This window comes from Cherax quadricarinatus, chromosome 73, assembly GCF_038502225.1.
Source record: "Cherax quadricarinatus isolate ZL_2023a chromosome 73, ASM3850222v1, whole genome shotgun sequence".
Taxonomy (NCBI): domain Eukaryota; kingdom Metazoa; phylum Arthropoda; class Malacostraca; order Decapoda; family Parastacidae; genus Cherax; species Cherax quadricarinatus.
Genome location: NC_091364.1, coordinates 8,848,553 through 8,861,755, shown reverse-complemented (window position 1 = coordinate 8,861,755; position 13,203 = coordinate 8,848,553). Strand labels below are relative to the sequence as shown.

General features: G+C 35.1%; 1 protein-coding gene across 1 annotated transcript in view; it reads left to right on the top strand.

The window, feature by feature from the left end:
• LOC128701111 (tubulin gamma-1 chain) overlaps positions 1 to 3,063 on the top strand; it is a 28,805-nt gene extending 25,742 nt beyond the window's left edge. The window contains exon 8 of the mRNA XM_053794678.2: positions 2,326 to 3,063. Within this exon, the coding sequence (XP_053650653.1) occupies positions 2,326 to 2,535 (210 nt within the window). The 3' untranslated portion in view covers positions 2,536 to 3,063. The remainder of the gene's footprint in view (positions 1 to 2,325) is intronic.
• The last annotated feature ends 10,140 nt before the right edge of the window (positions 3,064 to 13,203 follow it).

The window sequence follows — 13,203 nt, the reverse complement described above, 5'->3', positions numbered from 1 at the left end:
AGAAAACAAGAATACAACCATAAATACTGTACTAAAATACACCTCAAATTCAGCATTTTAATTCAAAAACAAGGTCGGAGTTTTTTTTCTCATTATGCACTGTGTGCTGCAGGATTTTTTTTTATACTGTGCACACTGACCACACAGATCCATTCTCTCACGTGTGGGCCTACCAACTTTCTCCTGTTTGATTTGAAGCTGCTGGAATTTTTGAGTATACATACGTCAAACACATTGGCTCGTAAGACGTATATGTACGACCAAAACAGTCAAGGGGTTAATGAACAGAAGAAATGTTCCTTTACTGCCAGGAATGTCTACATTGTTTATTATGGACTCTCTTTTTATGACTTCTTAATTTTCTGTAAAATTGGCCAAATTACCAAATTCTGTGCACTGTATAGGGTAGTTGAAATAGTTGAATTGGAGGTTTCTTGTGCTCAATCAACAAAATGAAAGGGATACTAGTGAAATAGCTAAGAATTTGGTTGATTGGAACAGTGGAATTGGCTTAAAAGAGGACTCAAATTAGGCAAAATTGCCAATGAGTAAATGGCACCAAGACAGCTAACTTGGCACCTATGTAAGTTTTCCATCAAATTTAATGCTTTTGGTGTCATTACCTTCAGAAAAAGATTCTCTACCATTTCAGATGAAAAAAATAACTTTTATTGAAAAAAAAAAAAAAAAAGACGTGGACACAGAGCAGTATTAATTTTGGGAATCTGGTCAATGAAAGGGTTAACATCTGCTCCTCTCCATATACATACAGTATGTGCTTTACTTTTCGTATATTATTTTTACATTTTAAAAGCCTCTAGTGTACTAATGTCTCCTCTGTTACCACCCTGTTTTTAGCATTTTGCTAATAATTTCTTGCCCTACCTTCCTATAATGACAAACCTATGCTGCACACACTAACACTGCATTCTTAAATCTACCCCATACCTATTCTCTCTCTCACACCTTTCTTTCACTAGCTACTTATACTGCCAACTGTCCCTTCTTTAGTTCGTTCATGTTTACCTTTCACTCACTGACACTATTTTCTGTGTACTCTATTTGCCTCTTGCTGTAGCCATCACTAAATAATGATCTGATATAGCAGCTGCTTCTTGTAAAATATGCACATCCAGAAACCTGCAAATCAAACTTTTATCCACCAATACATAATCTAGCAGACTTTTGTCATTGTGCACTTCATCATACCTCGTATACTTATTTATCCTCATTTTTTCTTAGAATGAGTATTGCTTATTACCAAACCTAAATGCTAATTAATGTAAGGTAAATAATATACTAAACATTTTGTAACTTTATTTTCCTCTTCCTCTTATTGAATGTGATGCACATGTATTAAAGATAGGGAAAACGATTAATAATTTTTACCCTTTGTGGGAGTACCTTTTTTGCTGAAGGACTTGAATCTGGGTAATTGCAGTTGTTCCCTTCCTCAAATTAAACATGATCACCCCTTCCACTCATTCCCTTCCCATTTTCCAAGTGCTGTATGACCCTTACTGGTTTAGCTTATTATCTAGTATAAACAAAAACATTGTTTTCTGCTGGGTCCCTGGACACATGTATATTCGAAGTAATGAGCAAGCAGATTCTGCTGCACAGTCAGCTGTTCATGACCATTTCATATAGGGGTATTCCATTCTCAGAGTATTTTGCAGCAGTCTTTAGACAAATTTGCAACCATTAGCAACAACAGTGGTCTGAGTTGATCCATAATAGATTGCATTCTCTCAGACCTTGTTTGGGTTTCTGGTCTTTTTTATTATCACTGTCATGTTTGGGAGACTACATTCTTCTGCCTACATATAGGACACACATGCATCTTACTCACAGGTATCTCATGGAGGAGCACCCAGCACTGTTCTGTCAGAATTGTCAAGTTCCATTGGCAGTTCACCATCTTTTAATAGACTGTTCTGTCAGCGGGCATGCAGAATTTACTTAGTGTTATCACCATTCTAATGCACTGGTCTCCTCACCGACAGCTCCACCTTTGACACAGACTTCCTCTTTGACTTTTTGTCAGCTACTGCTTTATTATCCCAATTTTGATTATATTTTCCCTTTAGTGCTCCCCACTACCCTTACTGACTCTGCCTCTTACATACTCCTAACCATCACTGGTCTCTGATCTTTGCACTTTTCTTGTTTAGCACATCTGACTCTGCAGTGCCATATGACCCTTGTGGGTTTAGTGCTTAGTTTTGATTGTAATAATAATATTGGTTTAGCACTTCTCCATAAATGTAGTATATAATAAAATTTTTAAACTCTGTATGCTGACATTTTTTTGTGCAATTTCAGCTATTCGAGCGAACACTAAAACAATACGACAAGCTCCGGAAGAGAGAAGCTTTCCTGGAGCAGTTCCGCAAAGAAAATATGTTTACTGAGAACTTGGATGAGCTTGATGCTTCTCGTGAAGTTGTACAGCAGCTGGTGGATGAGTATGTGGCAGCTACTACACCAGATTATCTCTCCTGGGGTCTCACTCAAGCATCTACAGAGTCATAGAATTAGTTAAGGATTTTTTGGTATTTTAATAAGTTTAATATAAAAAGCCTTTCTCGAGGCAGAAAAAAAAGTGCTGAAATTGGAAGGCAGGCCATTTGAGGAATTTACCTCAAGCCATATGCAAAATGCAAACATAGTTTTAAAGATTTTTAAAGTTGTTGACATTGTTTAAGTTAGAATAAGATCTATTTGGCATATTAACCTACAAATAAATCTATTGGGCTTATATATTAGCCATTAAGAAATATATTCAAAATATTCAATTTAATATTGAGACATTTAATGCTGAAATGTCTTGCATTGTGAGAAAAATAATCTAGGAAAGGCATGTTCCATTTGTGGGTAGTGAAGCAATTATTTATTATGCAGTACCTGTAATACTATTGTTCAGAAAATAATATTACTGGTTAATGTGAATTCTTTGCATACTTACTCTATTAGGTTAAATATCCTGGGCAATTAATGTTAAAACAAAATCACAGGATAGTTGCAATTTTATATGTATAGTAAAATTTTTTTTTTTTTTTTCAACAAGTCGGCCATCTCCCACCGAGGCAGGGTGACCCAAAAAAGAAAGAAAATCCCCAAAAAGAAAATACTTTCATCATCATTCAACACTTTCACCACACTCACACATTATCACTGCTTTTGCAGAGGTGCTCAGAATACAACAGTTCAGAAGCATATACGTAAAATTATATAATTATATAGTAAAATTATATAAAAAAAAAAGTGTAAAATTCATGCTTTTTGTATACCTCTGTGGTGCATATAGATATAAGGACTTTACTTTTAACTAACACAAGTTATTTGCCATGCTGTACAATGTTTAATAATAGTAAAATTTAAATGCACAAAATTAAATTACATCCCTCTTACTCAACCAATATGAGAAAATACAGTAATGTAAATAGTGAAATATTTGTATTAAGATTTTTTTTTTCAGAAATTACATTAGAAATGTATGAGAATTTTTCACCCTTCAAGGAAGCCATGATGCTGAAGGGCTCTTAATTTGGAGAATTGGAGCTACTCCATTTCCTTGGATCAAACCCAGTTTTGCCTCATTCCCCAGGTGCAGTATGGCCATTGAGGGTTTAGCACTTCCCCATATTTATTTCATGTGGGAGTCTAAAGTTGTAGGGGTCATATAGTGCCTTGGGGAGCAATTGTATTGGATCCATAGAACAGGAGGGTGGTTCCAGTTCTTTGAATCGAACCCTTTACCAGCATCAAGGCACCTCAACTTGAAGGGCACTTGACCCTAAAATATAATCAGAAATTCTCAAGAATGCTTCTCAGAACTTATGATTGTTTACAAAAATTCTAGAATATTTTTTAGTTATTTTTTTTAATTTGGGAATTTTTTTATTGGATACATTTTTAAAATTTGTGGCATATATTTTAGGTTAATTTTTGGAAGAAATCAGGGAATACTATCTCTCTTGTCATGACTCCTAATTGGAAAGAATTTGCATATGATGTACAATATTATATACAGTATATTATAGATGTAAAACTTAACCCCAGTCAAATTTAGACTTCCATACTTCCTGTACCAGGATTTCACTTTTTGTACTACCATAAGAGAAAACCTAAAAAGATGAAACCTGCAAATACTTCTAACAGTCAGTTATGTTTTGTAATGCTTGAATTTTCTCAATTTGCATTCATAATTGTGTAGCTCTCTGATTGGGCTGATGCATTTTTTATAACTTCATCATAGTTATATTCAGAAATGTTAAACATTTAAAGATTTTAAAAGTGTTAGCCTCTTGTGTGTTTGATTTAACATCAGTTCCTATGGAATTCAGATTTCTTATTATGTACTTTACATTTATGGGACCTTTGTGGGTTTAGCACTTAGTTTTGACTAATAATAATTTATATTTATGGATAAGGATGCATTTGAGGGGTTCTTGATCCAAAGAATTGGACTTTCCTCCCTCTTCCTGGATTGAAACTTGCCTCCCATTCCCTCAAGTGGTGTATAATGCCTATGGGTTTAGCACCCTGTTATTACATTCATGGGGGCTGGGGAAGTGCTAAACCCATATAGGGATCATAGAGCACCTGGAGAAATGGAAGGCATTCAGGCTTGATTCATGGAATTAGAGCACATGTCCAGTTTCTTAGATCAAGAGCCCTGCAACACCAAGGAATTGCCCTTGAGGAATTTGGACTCCTCCCATTAATGTAATACTCCTACAAGAATCTTTAAATAATTTTATGGAAAATATTCCAGTCACTACCACCACTCCAGAATAACTGCACATACTGTATCTATAAATTACATTAAAATCTGGGGCTTTACAAGCTCACTGTATACAGAGTAAGTGGGAATAAAAACACCATTATATCAAAATGTGTTTACTCATTCATCATGTTCTGTACAAAAGCCACAGCTGAACAAAATGTTCAACTTTGATGGCAGTGTTCCACAAAGGAGTTTGAAAGGCTGTAGAAAAGGAAAGTCAAGGAGGTGCATACGTTAAATTATCCGCCTGCTATTCAGTTTCAATATTTGAGCTGATAACAGCAGGAAGTTAGTACAGTACTACAAAATTTATCAAATTCTTTAAGATGGCCTAAAAGTTCTGAAAATATAGAAATTGCATATATATATATATATATATCTATATAGCCTATATATTATCAATTTATATTATTGATCTTTCATAAACATGGATCACAGTGGTACTTAAGACAAAGAAAAACAAAGAAATAAAAAAATATTCATGTTTATGGCCAGGAGCTCTTCATACTTTTAAATCAAATATATAAAAAGGCAATCCAGAAATATTAAAAATGCGTTCAACGTGTTATTGCTTAAAAACACCAAGAAGAAATAAACATAGCGGAGTATCCGATCTAAGTGCTGACTACCGAGACGCTCACAGTGAGTTTCTGGAAATACCTGGAGTATTTAAAATATGGACAAGTCTTAGTGATCAAAGGAATTTTTGAGTAAATGTATTACAAAATACGGACAGCTGAATGGAAGTGCTAGTAGATGTTTACCTGCATATGCATGTCATTCTTTTTATACTACATGCATGTCTGCATGTAAATAAAATATATATTTACTTAGAATGTACCTTTATATAATAGAAACATGAGCTAAAGAGATGGAAGGAAAGGAAGGGAACTTATCTGGATATATTTATAAAATGACTTACGGCAATTACAAGCTGAAAATGATGACGTGCAATACTTCATTTTATATACAGTACAGTATCTATGTATGTGTGTATTATATATACATGTATATATATAATGCACACATGTACATACATACACATTCAATACATACGTACATATACACCCCCTACACACACACAGCAGTAAAATAATTCAAACATTGGTTTCCCAAGCATTTCGTATGTTTACATATTCAGAAGAGCACAGAATGATAAGACACCAATATATGCAAAAGAGGTAAGGTAAAAGGTGTTTAAGTATATCATAGTTTTTAAACAAGTCTGAAAGTACAATACAATTTAAGTGTCAACATTAATTAAATGAGCCATAAATATATAAATGTAGTGTAGGATTAAAAGATATTGAATCTGATACAAAATGGGAGTTGCCACAATTGTTCTTTGCCATTGACATTTCTTTCAGGAGATTCTGAAGAGAAGTTTTGAAGGTTGGTAGAGGAATCTATGAGGGGTATGTAAAAGTAGGAAATTAAAAGTGAATGCATAAACTAGCTAGGTGGTGATAAAAAAAAAAAATGGATAGCAGTTTGTAGGAAGTAAACATATTCAGATATTTTGGAGTGAGTTAACTATGTAAGTGGTTTCAACGAAAAGTGGTGCAGCAGAGTCAGGCTCATTCTAGCCACCAACTAGACCATATCAGTAAGATAAACCTCTAGTGTTGCATTGTTGTATGTGGTATTTGTCAGATATATCCTTTGGGTTAATCGTACATAGTTTATATTCAACTGTACTGGTGGTGGGCTGCCCAATATATCTCAAGTTCAAAATGGTTTAGGAGTCAGAATTCTCCTTCCACTGATGTGCAGAGCAATCTATTTTAGTACTTTCTAGCACTTGTAAATTTGCATAGCCCAGTACTAAAAGCTACTTAATATGTTGCTAGTGCTTGTGAAACTGGTTCTGAGAGATACAAGAGATGTGGAAAAGATGGAAAAAGCAAAAAACTGTTAAATTTCAACAGTGTGGAGTGCACGACCTTCATGCGCATTGGTGAAATGCAACAGGAAATCATTAACAACAATTTTGGAAGTAGAAATATCAGAGAAACTGGAGAATGGATTGAGTTACTTCTAGGTTTATGACAGAGCAAAATGTAGGAAAGATTACTGTATGGCTTAAACCCCCCACACAAACTTTTTAAGTGTTATGCTGAAAGCGACTGTGTCAAAACATGGTTTTGACACATATACATACATTGGTACCTCAAATTTCAAACAGCTCCAAACTCGAACAATTATGTGAGTGTATTTTTGGGGGTCTGAAATGGACTAATCTAATTTACATTATTCCTTATGGGAACAAATTCCTTTGGTAATGGCACTCGAACAGCCTTCTGGAATGAATCACGGCCGAAATTCGAGGTGCCACTGTATGCGGTCCTGTTAAAAAATAAATGTTGATAATGTTCTGTATGATTTGTTTTGCCAGTTGTGTGTCTTTCGATGAAGTTGATAAAGGCTAAGCATTTTCACAAAGAACTGAGGATCATTAAAAAAGCTGAATACTCCTAAGGATATACTTAATAAATGCCATTGCATTTGCTACACTAAAGTAAGAGGCAAAAGGGTTCTTTGATTTGTGGCAATGCCAAAAAATATTTGGCTGCATTTGTTTGTTAGGGAGATGAGCATAATTTAACTCACAGCCAAATCTATAATGCCAACTACATGAGATTTTCCTTTTGAAGTGTTGCATGGCATACTAATTTGTAACAATAATTAATCTGTGGCTGGGGTGAAAGAATCAAAGAAATCACTGTGCTGACATGTGCAAGTCCAGCTGGCACATAAACATGCAAACTACTGTACTTGGTTAGGTGCTCATGGGTATGAAAATGCTGAATTATTTATGAGGCCAACAAAAATGCATGGGCTACAAGACCTTTTCAACTAATGGATTCAGAAATGTATGTATGAGGCCGGAGAGCATTACACAAAAGCCAGGATCCTTAATTATTATTATAATCAAAACTAAGCACTAAACCCACAAGGGTCATACAGTGCTGCCAGGGTCCTTAAAGTGTTAAAGATTTTGCTGCTTCACAACAATTCTGCTCACTCAACTATTGAAAATTTGGTTTTATGCAATACTTTTGCAACATATATGCCACCTATGTACAAGTCACTGGTCCAGATCATGGAACAAGATGTAAATAGCAGTTTGCTAATTATGGCAACATTATGGCAGATGCCTTTTTGAATTTAAAAAGAAGTTGTGGATTTGAAAAATTCACAAAGAATTCATTATTTAACATGCCTACATCACATGTTAAATTTAGAAATGTTAACATTGTATGTCACCCTTCACCTCAGATTTTTGGCATATAGTATATTTACCATCTTTCAACCATTCTCTACTTCCTTGAGAATGTAGATATGCATCATTGCTTAAAAACCTTAATTTTTGTAATTTTTAACCTTTTTTGTATTACTGAATTACATGTTTAATGACTATATTGCATACATATATACTGTGTTTATACATATATATATATTTTCTTCCAAAATCTTATATATCTACACATTGTTTAAAATATATGACATATATATGTAACTTGACACACTGTCTCTTTCATAGTTATCAAGCAGGTACATCCAGATAAAATTAAATAGCATAGAAAAAATATTGTAAATATTATCTTACAGCACAAACTTAATTGTTTTATCACAGAATGCTGAACCGAAACATGGAAGCCTATACAGCAGCACACATTAACTTGGTTACATGTCATGTCAACAGAGCAATAAATTTTTAACAAGGGGACTGCTGTTAATACAGGCAACATCATTTTACAAACCTGGTGACAAGCTCCCCTATTTTCTTTTTTTTTACAAAGATGTACTCTGATGTCAGTATTGTGGCAGAGAACTTATCTACTCAGGAAACTTGGTAATACTGTACATACTAAATATGCAAGCCTACACTTATGTCAGTATTATTCAAGTTATAATTAGCTGAAAATCTACAACACTGCAATCATATCACCTGATTTCCATCTTAGAGAAAAAAAAATACATATAAAGTTGGTTTCTCCATATGCTTTGCTGTAGCTGCTTTAAAGTGTTTTTACCTCTAGCAAAATATCATTATGAGTATTTTTATACTATGAAAGCAGTACATACCTCAAATTTTATAATATATTTATTAACACCTTTCCAGCAATGATCACTAAAGGTCTACACTGTAAATCAGAAAAGGTGATTCAAGATGGTTGTGTGCAGTGAAATTTATGTGCTATTGGAAATATTTTCAGGATATTAAAATAGAATGCTCAGGAAATATTAAAATATCCCCTGTGGTTTTTGAGATAGCTAGTATATATATGAACACACAAAAATGATGATAAATGCATGTACAAATGTGTGTGCGCACACACACATGTGCATCACATGTACTCACATTTCTACAAATATGCAATTGCCATTTCTTACACTCCACTCATACTAATACCCATACATATTATTATCTCATTCCCTGTCTCTCTCACTCTTTGTTCTTTGTCTATATACTTGCTTTGAATTTCAGATCATTCAAGATTTTGAAATAAAAGTTTTAACTAGTAATACACAACCATCTTTTCAATTCTTTTTAACATAATTTTTTTACTGGAATTTAAAATATTAAAAATCATACCTACAAATTAAAGGATCAAAAGAACGTGTCAGGTAAATTTTCATACATTAAATACGACAAGCTTCATAACACTGAAATATAGTATACTAGGTATCATTTTAATTACAGTACTGTAATAAAATCATTAGCAGGATATTCAACTAAATATACAGGCTCCTTTGTTTCTAAGAGATATAAACATGAACATGAAATCTAAAACCAGAAGACTCTAATCTATCACAAAAGAGCCCCAGATCCAAGACAGAATGTACAGGTACAAAAACTGCAGAATCTTACATGATGTTAATACATACAACCCATGCTACTGAGCAGCTTCATCAGTTTCAAATGCCTGGCATTCAACTATTTTCTATAACCTATCCACATTTACTGGTTCAAACTCCCTTTTACATGTCACCTTTACATGGCTGCGAGGTTTAATACATGAACCTTTAGCATTTGTAAATATGACTACTCTACATGCGAGTTCATGTTCCCTTGCACAAAACAAAACAAACAAAGAGGTTTTAAAGACACTGAGGATTATGGAGTCTTATGAAGAGGACATTTTGCTACTATGAAGTATGTTATATGAAGAACTACCTTAATCCTCATGTCTTCAAAATTATCTGACAAAGAACTAGGCAAATAAATAGAGCAGAACTGTTTTCAAATATATGGTATATTTAACAACTGGCTGCTCTTATGCTACATATACTATCATACATCTATCTAGCTATGATACACTATTTCATTGCTGTAAATTTTAATAGTTAAGTTATACATACACTGCACTATCTGTACATATTTACTCACTTTATACAAAATTGTAATGATTTTTTTAGTGTTCTTGGAAAGCTTCTTTGTGATAAATAAGCAACATTATGTATATAACAGCACCTTGTTTTGTATCAACTTGTGAAGCAAGAAGATAAATCTTACTATTAGATTAAGGTTTAAAATTATTATTTCTTTTTATGAACTGGCCCATAATTAATATACTGCTTGGGGTAAAGAGAGTGAAAATGAGTGAAAATGAGAGTGAGAGTGAGCGAGTGTGTGTGTGTGTGTGTGTGTGTGTGTGTGTGTGTGTGTGTGTGTGTGTGTGTGTGTGTGTGTGTGTGTGTGTGTGTGTGTGTGTGTGTGTGTGTGTGTGAGAGAGAGAGAGAGAGAGAGAGAGAGAGAGAGAGAGAGAGAGAGAGAGAGAGAGAGAGAGAGAGAGAGACAGAGAGAGACAGAGAGAGACAGAGAGAGACAGAGAGAGACAGAGAGACAGAGAAAGATAGAAACAGAGAAAGACAGAAACAGAGAAAGACAGAAACAGAGAGAGACAGAAACAGAGAGAGACAGAAACAGAGAGAGACAGAGAAAGACAGAGACAGAGAAAGACAGAGAGTGAGAGAGAGAGCGAGTGAGAACGTTAAGTTACCATTTTTTTTGTTTTGTGTGTGCGTGCGTGTGCACACGCACGCACATACACACACACACACCTATTTGTGGTTGCAGGACTTAATTATGTGAGTGTGTGTTAGTTACCAGTTGTCAAAGGCACTTGTCATTAGACACTTTGCCTGTTTTGTATGTGGGCGTGAGCATGCACGTATGTATGTATGTATGTATGTATGTATATATATATATATATATATATATATATATATATATATATATATATAATATATAATATATATATATATATATATATAATGTGGCAGATGTTGCAAGTATATGGAATAGGTGGTAAGTTATTAAATGCTGTAAAGAGTTTTTATGAGGATAGTGAGGCTCAGGTTAGGGTGTGTAGAAGAGAGGGAGACTACTTCCCGGTAAAAGTAGGTCTTAGACAGGGATGTGTAATGTCACCATGGTTGTTTAATATATTTATAGATGGGGTTGTAAAGGAAGTAAATGCTAGGGTGTTTGGGAGAGGGGTGGGATTAAATTATGGGGAATCAAATTCAAAATGGGAATTGACACAGTTACTTTTTGCTGATGATACTGTGCTTATGGGAGATTCTAAAGAAAAATTGCAAAGGTTAGTGGATGAGTTTGGGAATGTGTGTAAAGGTAGAAAGTTGAAAGTGAACATAGAAAAGAGTAAGGTGATGAGGGTGTCAAATGATTTAGATAAAGAAAAATTGGATATCAAATTGGGGAGGAGGAGTATGGAAGAAGTGAATGTTTTCAGATACTTGGGAGTTGACGTGTCGGCGGATGGATTTATGAAGGATGAGGTTAATCATAGAATTGATGAGGGAAAAAAGGTGAGTGGTGCGTTGAGGTATATGTGGAGTCAAAAAACGTTATCTATGGAGGCAAAGAAGGGAATGTATGAAAGTATAGTAGTACCAACACTCTTATATGGGTGTGAAGCTTGGGTGGTAAATGCAGCAGCAAGGAGACGGTTGGAGGCAGCGGAGATGTCCTGTCTAAGGGCAATGTGTGGTGTAAATATTATGCAAAAAATTCGGAGTGTGGAAATTAGGAGAAGGTGTGGAGTTAATAAAAGTATTAGTCAGAGGGCAGAAGAGGGGTTGTTGAGGTGGTTTGGTCATTTAGAGAGAATGGATCACAGTAGAATGACATGGAAAGCATATAAATCTATAGGGGAAGGAAGGCGGGGTAGGGGTCGTCCTCGAAAGGGTTGGAGAGAGGGGGTAAAGGAGGTTTTGTGGGTAAGGGGCTTGGATTTCCAGCAAGCGTGCGTGAGCGTGTTAGATAGGAGTGAATGGAGACGAATGGTACTTGGGACCTGACGATCTGTTGGAGTGTGAGCAGGGTAATATTTAGTGAAGGGATTCAGGGAAACCGGTTATTTTCATATAGTCGGACTTGAGTCCTGGAAATGGGAAGTACAATGCCTGCACTTTAAAGGAGGGGTTTGGGATATTGGCAGTTTGGAGGGATATGTTGTGTATCTTTATATGTGTATGCTTCTAGACTGTTGTATTCTGAGCACCTCTGCAAAAACAGTGATAATGTGCGAGTGTGGTGAAAGTGTTGAATGATGATGAAAGTATTTTCTTTTTGGGGATTTTCTTTCTTTTTTGGGTCACCCTGCCTCGGTGGGAGACGGCCGACTTGTTGAAAAAAAAAAAAAAAAAAAAAATATATATATATATATATATATATAGATTGAGGACATTTTAAATGTTAAGGAAGAAACAGACGCAGTAATTTCATGCACTGGTCAGGGAGGTATACCATCTTTTAGGAGTGAAGAAGAGCAGAATGTAAGTGTGGGGGAGGTACGTGAGGCATTACGTAAAATGAAAGGGGGTAAAGCAGCTGGAACTGATGGGATCATGACAGAAATGTTAAAAGCAGGGGGGGATATAGTGTTGGAGTGGTTGGTACTTTTGTTTAATAAATGTATGAAAGAGGGGAAGGTACCTAGGGATTGGCGGAGAGCATGTATAGTCCCTTTATATAAAGGGAAAGGGGACAAAAGAGACTGTAAAAATTATAGAGGAATAAGTTTACTGAGTATACCAGGAAAAGTGTACGGTAGGGTTATAATTGAAAGAATTAGAGGTAAGACAGAATGTAGGATTGCGGATGAGCAAGGAGGTTTCAGAGTGGGTAGGGGATGTGTAGATCAAGTGTTTACATTGAAGCATATATGTGAACAGTATTTAGATAAAGGTAGGGAAGTTTTTATTGCATTTATGGATTTAGAAAAGGCATATGATAGAGTGGATAGAGGAGCAATGTGGCAGATGTTGCAAGTATATGGAATAGGTGGTAAGTTATTAAATGCTGTAAAGAGTTTTTATGAGGATAGTGAGGCTCAGGTTAGGGTGTGTAGAAGAGAGGGAGACTACTTCCCAGTAAA